Source organism: Lepeophtheirus salmonis, chromosome 7 (genome assembly GCF_016086655.4).
Source record: "Lepeophtheirus salmonis chromosome 7, UVic_Lsal_1.4, whole genome shotgun sequence".
NCBI lineage: Eukaryota > Metazoa > Arthropoda > Copepoda > Siphonostomatoida > Caligidae > Lepeophtheirus > Lepeophtheirus salmonis.
Window position 1 is genome coordinate 34,852,438 of NC_052137.2, and position 12,329 is coordinate 34,864,766.

The 12,329-nt window shown below is 29.9% G+C and overlaps 1 protein-coding gene across 1 annotated transcript in view; it reads left to right on the forward strand.

The window, feature by feature from the left end:
- Positions 1 to 6,048, forward strand: part of LOC121121913 (TRPL translocation defect protein 14-like) — a 28,503-nt gene extending 22,455 nt beyond the window's left edge. Inside the window, exon 2 of the mRNA XM_040716905.2 lies at positions 5,013 to 6,048. Within this exon, the coding sequence (XP_040572839.2) occupies positions 5,013 to 5,704 (692 nt within the window). The 3' untranslated portion in view covers positions 5,705 to 6,048. The remainder of the gene's footprint in view (positions 1 to 5,012) is intronic.
- The last annotated feature ends 6,281 nt before the right edge of the window (positions 6,049 to 12,329 follow it).

Consider the following 12,329-nt stretch of genomic DNA (forward strand, 5'->3'; position numbering starts at 1 on the left):
ATTGGTGTATAAAAGTCCAAAGTAAAATGGCTTGGTTTTTGGAGGCGAATTCCTTCTTACAGGTAATCGAAAAAGAATAATGGCTGAAAGGTAACTTAACTTTGTATTTATGAGACCCTTCATATTTACAAATACAAATAATCTATGTATTTCCATGCAGGGGTACTCAACGAATACCTGGATGACCGAGTTATACATTTTCCCACAGTCTTTACACGGTTCATAAAAGGAAATGCATCTTCCTTAATTTTTTACTCTTAAATATTCTTTGACCACCTTAATTGGTTCGTTTAATAAAGCTTCTCCATATTCTAATTTCAATGGTCAAGGTGCAGGGGCTTGGTACCGCTTAGGGCTTCTAATTAACGAATATAGTAACTTCAATTTTTTAGATAATTAACACCAGTTTAATTATATTCTAAAATACTAATAATGTATTACCTATATTATGCAAATTAAATATCTTAAATAAGTAATCTCGCAAAAATCGAGGGATCTCCAAACTTTACTAACCTCATACCTGGCTACAGCTATAAATGAGACAAGTATGATTATTTATTATTAATCATTTCCACATTCACTGAATATATTAGAATAATAACTACCTCATGGACCAATTTAAAGCAACATCTATTTAAAATAAAATAATTTAATAAGTGGAAGAAGGCTTGGTTATTCATAGGATTGCGTGATAATGTTATATTTAGAAGTTTGTTTTATCTAAAAATATTTTTCTTTTGATAACAGGGCCGAAATAGAAACCAAAAATAAAACATGTATTTGAAATGCCCACCCACAGGTAATCTCCAATGGATGTCTAACCAAACGTGATGATTGAAGCATCATGTTTGTTATTAGAGGTGAATTGAATTATGTCAAGTACCTCATCAGGCTTCTTATTGTTTATATATCTTATAGAAATATTTAAAATACCCTTCAAAGAAAAATGCTAGCTTTTATGGATCGAGACAATTACGATATTAAACATTTGACCAATAAAGGTAAAGACGATAGCAAGGGATCAATACTTATTGGGAAAAATAGCATCATATGTGTTCCTGTTTTTCTGGAAAGGAAAATTTTAATTTCGCTATATTGGTTTTTGGATTTTACACCAATACAAATCGGAGACCGATCTACAGAACTGCATCCTATCTATGTATAGATTTTCATAAGATATGACCTTAGCTTGTGCAAGATTTTCTTCTATTTGACAATAATTGTTGGAGTGTTTTTTTTATTTTAGAATTGTGTTATCACTATTTTTCAATTCTTCAAAAGAGGTTTAAAGTAATCAGTAGTGCTTGTTCTCATAAAAAAAGAAAAAGACCTGTCCTCATGAAAACATTTTCGGAGTAAAATGCAACATATTTATATGGTTTTGGTTTATCCATTTTACACTAAACCATATTTTTGAAAACAGCTTCTAGAGTGGAAGAATCTAAAACATGCTTAAAGACTAAAATAATTTGTACAATTTAGAACTTTTTAAAGCAAATTGTACAAGTTAAGAGGAGGAATTATGTTTTACATGCCAAATACGCTCATTTTCCCTTTTCTAATAAAAATTAATAAGATTCCCATTTGATACATCAAAATTTTTAAACCGCTTCTCATGTAAACACATTTTCTTAAAATTATGAATAATAAGAATACAGCATCGTTTAAAGAAGCAAAAAAGAAAAAAAAAAAGATCAAAATCAATAGCTGTTAACAAACAATTATATTTTTTGGAAAAAATTTCAATTATTCAATTTTTTTGGACAAAAAATTCAAATAGTAAATGTCTTGGAACAAAAGTTCAAAAAATCTGCAGTTATCCACAGCAAATTAATTTTTTTGTAAAAAAATCTCAAAAATTCACTCTCAAAATATTATATTTTTTAGAAAAAAAATTAAATAATCTATAGTTATTCATAGCAATTTTTTTTTTTTTTTTGTAAAAAACTTACACAAATCCATAGCTATTCACAGAAAATTAAATTTAAAAAAAAAGTTCTCATTGAAACAATAAATTTTATGAAAATATAATCAAATATTAAATTTTTTAGTAAAAAGAAAAAATTCCTTTTTTTTTAGGGGGGCTACAGCTCCTCCAGCCCAGCCCCTTGCAGACGCCCCTGGAAAATAGTTGGTGAAAATTACAAACATTATTAATTAATAGCACAGCACCCCTCAATCTCAAAATACGATGTTGTAAATCAATCAAAGTTGGATATACATACATAATAAGTGTTATTGAATTATTTTATGTATGTTTTTAAGCACTTTTATATGTATATATATATATATATGTAAGTACTTAGAAAGTAAGGAAAGTCTATTTCTAAATATTATCCATGCTGTAATTGATTTTGAGAATGCATTTGTGTCTACATATAGTTATGTATGTATTATACAAGGTGCCCAACAAAAAGAAACAGCTCAAGCAATAAAACAGTTCATAACTTTTGATGAATATATTTATTTCAATGATACTTTGCAATATTGTACATAGGAGATGTGTCAATATAGGAACAATCTTGAGCACAAATCGGTAAATGTTAAAAATCCCAATTTATTTAATTACTTCATAAATATGTACAACCCAATATTCAGTCAATTATAGGGGTTCTATTCAAATTTGTATAGAGTGAATTAAGACTCAAAATTATCTAATTCTCTAATTGCTATTAATTTAGGTAAATATATATAGAGTTCAGAAGATTATTCTCTGTTTTTGACATGCCGTTTTTGTGATCATCGGATCAAAGCTTTGAATAAGTTTAAAGTAGAAAAACACATTAAAAACCGAATTTACTTGAGGAATTTGGAACTGTATACAAGTCGCATAATTAATTCCAATTCTGAAATTTCCAATTTTACTGCTTATATTGGTAAGGTCCTTCAATATTCCAATCCATTTCGACAATGATCCAAATTTCGTTAAGTTCATAGAACGTACACTGGAAAAGGGATTTACTCTCGATTTTCCGTTTTAGCGAGTATGGAATCTCGAAGTAATGAAGTTTTATCCAAGATCCATTAAGCATTTAAGGATAATGCTACATTTATTGCATTAGAGGAAACTACAGACTCAGCGGCGATCCTAGACTGCTGTAGGGGTTGTTCCTATATATGATCTTTTTTTTTGTCGTCCTTATCTCATTAATAAGGTTGAAAGGTATACAATGATTACAAGAATATGCAATAAGTATAAGCAACGTTCTTGCCTCCTATTTCAGAGACGAAAGAGTGAAGGTTATCATTACCAATGGAGCAGGATATTGCATTAAAGCAGCCAAACATATTAAACAACATTTTCAAATTATGTTACATATCAGCTGTTACGCGTATCGTCTCAACAGAATAATAACGCTCTGTCCTGATTATTTTTAGACACTCTCATCTCTGAAGTCAATATGTATATTTTTTTAACTCAGGCGATCTATAACAATTCACTATCATGCCAAGTACTACAATTCAGACAAATACGATATTAATGTTTTGGTCGAAAACAATAATATAATGTAAAAAGATAAAGATATTTTGAAGAATGATTCACTTTTGTGAGAAATAATGTTTATTCAACAAAATGTGAATCCAATGCAGGTAACCATTACAGCATTGATATAAGGATTCCCGCTACTCCCAAGTGTAACTATCGTTGAAAATCCATGCAAAGATATTACCCTTTGAACCTTTTAAAAATAAATGTCCGGAGGGAATAGAGGAAGCTAAAGGATACCTCAAAGTGAGAGAATGAGGACCTGAAATAATCAATCACGATAGCGAGTTTTTTAAATATATTACACTCCTATTGTTAACTTTGATTCCGAAAGGGTTTTCAATGGAATTTCAAACATAAATGTACCAAAAAGTTCATGTCAAGAATATGAGAACCAAATGAAACATAGAGATTTACTATGAACATAGCAGATTATTGACCCAATAAGTTCTAAATGTTCTTACATTAGTACATCATTATAGATTATTACTTTGATTTTAAATATTAGATACCTATTACAGCTGTCCACGTCTATAATTATCAAACTTTCATCCATCAACGGTCCCAATATGCAAGTTTCAGTACCTAAAAATCTAATAAATTAAATTTATGTCCAACATCACACTGGAAATTCTTAAAATCAGAGTTAACGATATGAGTGTTATCCTTCCCCTCAAGGTCTTTCTTTATCTTGGATATGGATAACATTTGTTTACATTGAGACTCCATTGACTTGGTCATGGAGAAGTGGGAGGGAATTACTTTTCAAAAGAAAAATGTCCGTGATTTTAACAAAATTAGATTATTCAAGATATGGAGTGGAATCTTGCAGAAGATAGGGATGTTGGTTATATCAGTAAAAATTAGAATATTCAGAATTGGAATTAATTATTTGACTTGTATACAATACAAAATTCCTTTCATGAATTGGAGTTTTACAGTGTTGTTCTACTTTGAACGTCTTCAGGACTATATTTCCATGATTAGAAAGACGGTATTCAAAAAAACATCGCATCCTCTTCGTAACTTCTTACATTTTACAACTATTATCAGCGATCTAGAATATAATATCAATAGTTAATACTTTATCTCAAACTTCCTCACGATACAACTTTATAAGTTTTAAAACTTACTAAAATAATAAATACGTAGCTAATAGTTAAAGGTTACATGTGATTTTATGTGATTAACTCTTCAAGAAGGAAAAAATAATGATGAGGGCATCTTTGACTAGTTTCTAGCATTATGTGGATTGCCAAATGCAAAAATCCGCTTGCACTTTTTAGGAGATATATGTCTGGCTATTATTTATTACTACTACTACTAAAACACAAAAATGATTCCATATCCTTAAAGAAATTATTATTTTTGCTACTAAATCCTTAACTCGTAAATGTATTATTCATATTTTTGAGGAGTGATTCTGAAGATATACGAGAACACTATTCAAGATTGCAGGCTATAAAGAAGAGAAACCACTTTTATTTATCTTAATTTTATTTCATTTGTTGAATTTTTTTTTCAGCCTCCAATTACAAAATGAAGCCGGAGCAAAATACAAATACTGACAGCACAATGAAAAGTTCTCAGAAAAGTCGAAAAATCGTATGGAAACTTGTGCTCACAGGTGGCCCCTGTAGTGGAAAGACTACTGGTCAGGCTAGACTCTCAACATTTTTCAAAGATTTAGGATGGAAAGTTTTCTGTGTGCCTGAAGTTGCTACGGTTCTTCTCAGTGGAGGAGTTAATTTTAGTGAACTAGACGCAGAGGCTGCGATGAAGTTTCAGGAAAATTTATTGAAAACCATGATTCAAATTGAAAACAGTTTTTTCGATCTTGCTAAAGAAAGTAAACAAAATTGTTTGGTTATTTGCGATCGAGGGACTATGGATACATCAGCATACATCAGCCATAAAGAATGGGAAAATATATTGACTACTAATAGTTTGGACGAGGTTGAGCTCCGAGATAATCGATACAACCAAGTGGTTCATCTTGCCTCAGCTGCTAAAGGGGCCGAACAATTTTATTCACTTGATCATCCTTCTAGAAATGAAGGAATTGAACTTGCAAGGGACAGAGATACGAGAGCTGCTGAGGCTTGGGTTGGTCATCCTTACGTTGATTTAATAGATAATACATCAAATTTTGATATTAAAATCAAGAAATTGATAGCGATTGTGGCGTTTCGTGTTGGAATTAATGTAAGTTTCTGATGTAAAGATATTAAAGTTTTTAATAAATGGTCCACTTCCCCAAGAATCAAAATTCCCTTCTTTTCGGATTTTCAAGTTGTCATGTTTACCTATAAACTGATTGTCGTAATATTTAGTGCCGTCTATGAAAAAATGGAATTAATAGGAAATAGAGCTACAATGAACCTATTATAGATAAAACATATATTTTGCAAAAGTGCTTTCACAACTTGACTCTAACTTGCCTCATGGTATGAGTATTTTAGTTACACACCTTCTGCCTATAAATAAATATTCTCTTTTGGTATCGCATATTATACACACTTAATTTGATGTTTCTCTTCATTTTTAATACAAAAATTTCGTTTTTTATACCAAGTGTATAATATATTATTATGAAATATATTTTTATTGTTCATGTATACCAAATCAGACATCCTTTACTACCTATTTATAATTTTGGATTACCAAAACTGTCTATTTAACTTTTATATAGTATCCTTTAATTTCTAGGGTTGATTGGTGTTCCTTTAAGTACATTTATATCTTACATATATTCTAAACTTTTGACATTTTTCATTTATCATAAATATTTAATTCTTTCTTCTTGGGACCATAGAACCCAATTATTATTTGACATAGTGGTCATTGGTGTAAAGTTCGCAAGGTAATCGTACAAATCTTTGTCCCAGAAGCTTCTCTGTTGGTTGCATGATACCGACATGAGCCCCTGTGTTTACAACAAGCAGTCTCCTCCAAAATAGCCCATTGTTTGATCAAATTAATGTCCGGATAAAAATGAAAATATAGAATGCGCCGTTGATTGGACATATGTTCCTTCGAAAGCAAGATGACAAATATAGGAACCTCCTGGTTTGGATGTTAAAATCGTACTTCTTGTTTTTCTTTCGAAGGATATCTTTGACCGTTATTATCAGACACAATGACATTTGTTATCTCCCATCTGCCAACAAAAAGTAGACTCAATTGGCTTATTTTAATCTAATTTTATCTCTTGATTTTCTTCATTATATTTTGAAGTTTCTCTACCAATTTCACTTTTTGATATTATTCTACTTTTTTTGGTCTGATCTTTGTAATAAATACAAACACTTGTAGCAATGGCAACGGGCGGAAGTTGAATCCGATTTTGCGAATTATTTTCTCAACGAAATGTTTGTTCAAATATCTCCATTTTTGTTTACTCTTCTCTTTCTTTTTAAATTTTGTTGTTTACAATTTTCATATTAATTTGCTACCATCTTAATTTCATATTTGTAAGGTTCCTTTTGTTCCAAACTTTTATCTTTGATAAATGCCAATTCTACATTTGAAATCTTGGATTCTCAATGACAGAGACATAATTTATGAATAGATAAGCATTTTTTAACATTGCAACTTATATCTGCACTGGATAAAAAATGAAAATTACATATGAAAATTTTAACAAATCTGTCAAGTCGAAGCACAAAATTTTTCAAAGCTTCTTATGGCATTTTCCCTGTTTAACAATTGCCTTTTTTAGAGAGTATCCCATTTTATCTTTAATTTTCCAATGATTGAAGCGTCATCTGTACGGATAGGAATTATGATAGGATTAACATTTTCTCATTTTCATGTAGCAAAAATAAGTGGATGGACATCAGCAATCATAGTACCTATATAAACGTCCTACCTAACGGCCTTACTCTCAGCATTTCAATATTTCCCAAAGAGTTGGCCAATTTGAATTTGTTAATTCAGAAAAAAGACCAACGAACTTAAAATAACAGATTTTAGCATTTTCTAGGCGTCACTTTCATATTATTTGACGAACTAAAATATTCATTGTTTTTCGTTTTCTTACTCCATCTTGCGCTATTCATTTTCATATTCATATGAAGTGTGGAGAGTAAAGTAATTCTCCCCAGTAACAAATGACAATTATTCTAGTTACTTTATGTATAACAAAAGTGTTCCACTTTTGAAAGACTACAATCTTCGGAGTCTTTAAGAAACAAAACATCTATCACATAATTATAGTTTTCTGGAAAGTTACGCACTTAGAAACATGGGACAATAAAATGTGGTTTAGAAATTCAAAGACACTTCTTCACAAGAAAGTTTCCTGAAATTAATGAATATGTCACTGTTACAATTAAGTAATATATTATTAGTTTCAATATTCAGTTCACATCATTTATTCCGATTCCAACACTATGGAGGAGACTTGTTACACCCCATTTGTATTATTTATACTCGTACTATATATATATAATATATTCAATTTTTTTGTTTTTTTCATGTTATATAATTATCAATCACATTAAATAGTAAAGAAAATATTTTTTTAATGTTATTACAAACTATGCTCTGTTTCTGCAAATGTTTTGTTTGTTTATCTTATATATGTAATTATAAGTATTTACTTAATGTGGACAAACTGTAATAAAAAGTAAAATAAATGCTTAAAGATAACAAATGACAATTTTTATATGTATACTCCTTTTGTAACCAGTATAATCCTATCCTATCCTGTACCATGTCTCCTCCTACCCTGTATCAAGTGTCCTACTTTTGGTTAGTTTCGAAAACATAAATGAATGGCTATTAATTATTATTACACTTCATCAAAAATACTTTGGATTTATTTTCCTTAGATAACTACCTATGTCATGTTGCCCGGACGTTGAATTATCCTTTAAATTGTAAAACTTATGACAGTTAAAAAAAAAAAAATTTTTTGTAGCATGTATCCTTACTCTCCCCTACTCTTAATCCCAGTTCGTTTGGAAAGTAATCTTTGTTTGAATGTTTAAAGTCTAGCAGGAATACTCGACATTAATTTTTAATTACGCAGTTTATTAAGCACACGCTCAAAAGTCCTCCTCAGGCCAATATACATACGACAAAATAGTTTGTATGTATATAAATTAATAGATATTTCTAAATGCCAGGGGCAGCTATTAAGCATCAATTCGAATGTTCAAATCTGATTTTCACTCTACTAGCTACAAATTAATTTGGAGTATCCCTTGAAATTTAAGCCGAAACATAATCACTAGACCTCTTGAAGCTTTTTAGCATTAGAGTATTAACGTTATAACTATCATTATCAATTTGTTTATATATTAGTTACATCTTAAAATGAATTTATTGCTTAAAAATTTATATGTATTTGTATTCGATTATTCATAAAAATGGATTGGCCGTTAAGAATATCAATGATGAGGCAATTAATGTTAAAGTTGATGACCTATGTTACTCCAACAGTACTATTTATCTTTTCAAATCTCTAATTGAACCACAAGATTGGATAATTGTCAAACTTGCATATCTTATACAAAATTATAGAAATAATTTATTTCCGTCTACCCATAATCAATACACTTGGAAAAAGGTAAAAGTTAAAAAAAAGAATAGATCTAGTAAATTTTTGACTAAATCTAAGAAGGAAAAAATATTGGGATTGAGAGTCTATTCAGCAAAAATATAAAAATTTCCTGCGTCAACAACTGACCTCAATCAAATACCACTTGGAAAATATCTATGAAGTTGCATTAAATTATTTTTATCAAGAATAATACTTTACAACTCTCTGTCTATCATTTTGTGAAAAAAAAGTTGTCTTGGTCTCGAACATAAATGCTTGATCGAAAGGCAGCTATGATTCCGATCAAGGATCTAAATAATTTATCAATTGTTTAATAATTCTTTAATTTTTTTTTTTTTGATCTACGAGTTTTTTAGCGAGCAAAAAATGACAGAATGGGTAACGAATTATATATTATTCTAGCAAGTAATCAGTATTCAGGATAGTAAAGAGTAAATTATTCTTTGAGTGTTTTTTTTAGAAACTCGAAAATACTATTCAGCAAAATTCAGCTCGCTGCACATCACTAAAATAAACTATCAATAACAGTAATGAAAAAACTGACATTCATCAATAATATGTATATTATTAAATGTCGAATTTAGAGTTATATATGACAGTTTTTGTAGTCCAAAAATATAAACTGCTATAATAAGGTATCTTATTGGTCATAAATTAATAATTAGAGACATATCGTGTGAATATTGCGGAAAAATATATTTTTCATCTATCATAATTAATTAAATAAAAATCATGTAAATTGATTCAAATCCAACTTTAAAAAAACAAAAAAAACACGTGCCATTAAAAACTTTTTTAATATATATTTGGGGGTCATTGTCTTGTTTAAAGGAATAAAATGCAAAATAAACAAGATGTCTTGCGAAACCAAATTCTAAACTTTTATCATTATGGCACAGTCTAATATTCATATTGTAAGAAAGGTTGTCAATGGACAAGTCATTGAAGTGAACCTCCCCAATTAATCATGAAGATTATCTTCACTTGTTTAACCAACAACATGGAAGTTATTTCCTTATCCTCAAAACTACAAGATTTTTCATGTATAACAATCAACTCTTTCGTTTGGATGTATGTATATGAAGATCCAGTTTATGAGAGATTTAGAGGTCTTATGTTTTTAGAGACTTATAAAACTAAATCAGGCGAAGAAATGACCTATAATTTGACTCTGTTGGTGGATAATGGTAGCTCTGAGGCAAGTGGGGATCCTGCTTTTTTCATGTTCAATCTCTCACTTCGGAGGGAGAGGCTTTGACAATTTTTTCAGTCGAATATGAGTTTCCCTCCCTCGTGATAGCTGCCTTAAGCCAGTCCAGGTTAGTGTGAGAAGTAGGATCTACCTTATTTTCAAGGACTCCCCCACAATATGTTGGCAAATGATTGCAAATTTGGTGATGAGGAAGCCGTTACAAGAATGATATTTTCAAAAAAGGTAATTATTTACTTCATTTGCTGTACGAGTTGTATATTAGATAATATGCACTTTTGCTATACTTCAAATGATCACAATTTTCAGGGAAAGTAATCTCCTTAGTTCGAATTCTAACTCCAATTAGCTCAGCAATGGATTATATTGTAAAAATATAATAATAATAAAGGCTATCCAAAGATCTATCGAAGATCTGAATTTCTTTAGAGGAAAGAATTCCCAATGCCATATTAATGAAAAATCTTTTTATTTTGACATCAACAAGTCTGGAAAATTGAATAAACATCTTCATATCTAAAGGAAGCGTGGAAAATCGTTAGAAAGAATAAAATAAGATAAATTTGCATTATGAATTCAAAATATCATGGAAATAATTAAGACTCAAAAAGGGGGAAAAATACTTTTGCATGATCGGTATGCATATCGATTTTACACAGAAAATTGAAGTTTATTGCATATGCGATAAAAGAGGAACATGTAGGCCGTAGGAGCAGAGTCAGTACAAGCAACAGCTCCATCAGCATAACCAAAAGTATCCTTGTTTTTGATATTTTTTATGTTTTATTAATTTTGTTTGTTTCCAAATCTCCTTATAAAAATTGTCGGTGGAAGATTTTGTAAGATTGAAGTTTTGCACATTCTACCAATCGTTGGTTCAACATTTTGCCCTAGTACCAATTTTAATCCTGTACACTATATTTTACTCAAAATGGATTTATAATACAAAAATTAATTATCTTCATCAGCATGTTTTAAATATTTAACTGCCTCCATTTAGTTTATCAAGCCTGACAACCTCTGCCATTTATTTTTGAGGAATTCATGGTGCTAAGAAGAGCATCAATCAACTGTTATCTTCTTACAGCGCCATTTTTTAATCAATTTTTATTAAAAAATACAAAAATAAGTTTTATAAATGAGTTTTATTTAATTTTTCATTGGATGTCAACACACTTCTTTCATGACATCATTTTCGATCGAGCATCTTGCCTATTTTTGTATGTAATATTGTCATTGCAATAAACATATACAAGAGGAAACAGCAAGGAATTTCTGTTTACCATATTTAAAAAAAAACACCATATACATATGTATGTACTGTATATCTGTTGTAAGTTGGTAGTAGTATATATGTTTATAAAATGCGTGCATAATATTTAAGACATTCTGGAATAATAAAGAATAAAAAACGAGAAGCGGATATTAAAGAAATTTCATAAATTTGTAATTTTAAAAGAATGAAGTACACACAAGGACTCGAAGAGAAACAGGGGGATGAAATGGTTGTTTGAAGTGAAGGAGAAGAAAAGGTCCTTAAAACATGCTGTATACATACACCTCATAAAGGGCATACCTTCTTCTGTTAAAAAAAAAAAACAGATGCTGCAGTGTTGACCATTATATATAGATGAAATAAAAATGCAATTATGTTTGTATGAGACAGGAATTGATCTCTCCACACCCTCTTCATCATACAGTTGATTTTCATTGAACGAGGGATGTTCAAAAATATGTGTATTTTTATCTTTCTTTTTGAATGGTTCGAGAAAGAAATACATCCAGATGATAAAGGGATTACGTTTGGCAGTACGGCATTCTAAAGCTCTAGTAGATTAAAACTCTGGAGCAACGAACGTCCACTATGACTAAGCAGGGGTGTTTGCAGGGGGTGGACTGATGGTGATGTAGTCTTTCCCCTAAATTAAGGAATGCTTTTGGTCAGATTGAATAGGTATTACGCCAAAGTAGGGGTAAACATTTTAAAAAAAATACTTATTTTCTTTTTAAAAAGGTCATACAGACAAATTATACAGGAGGATAAAAAATTTAAAATTTGATAG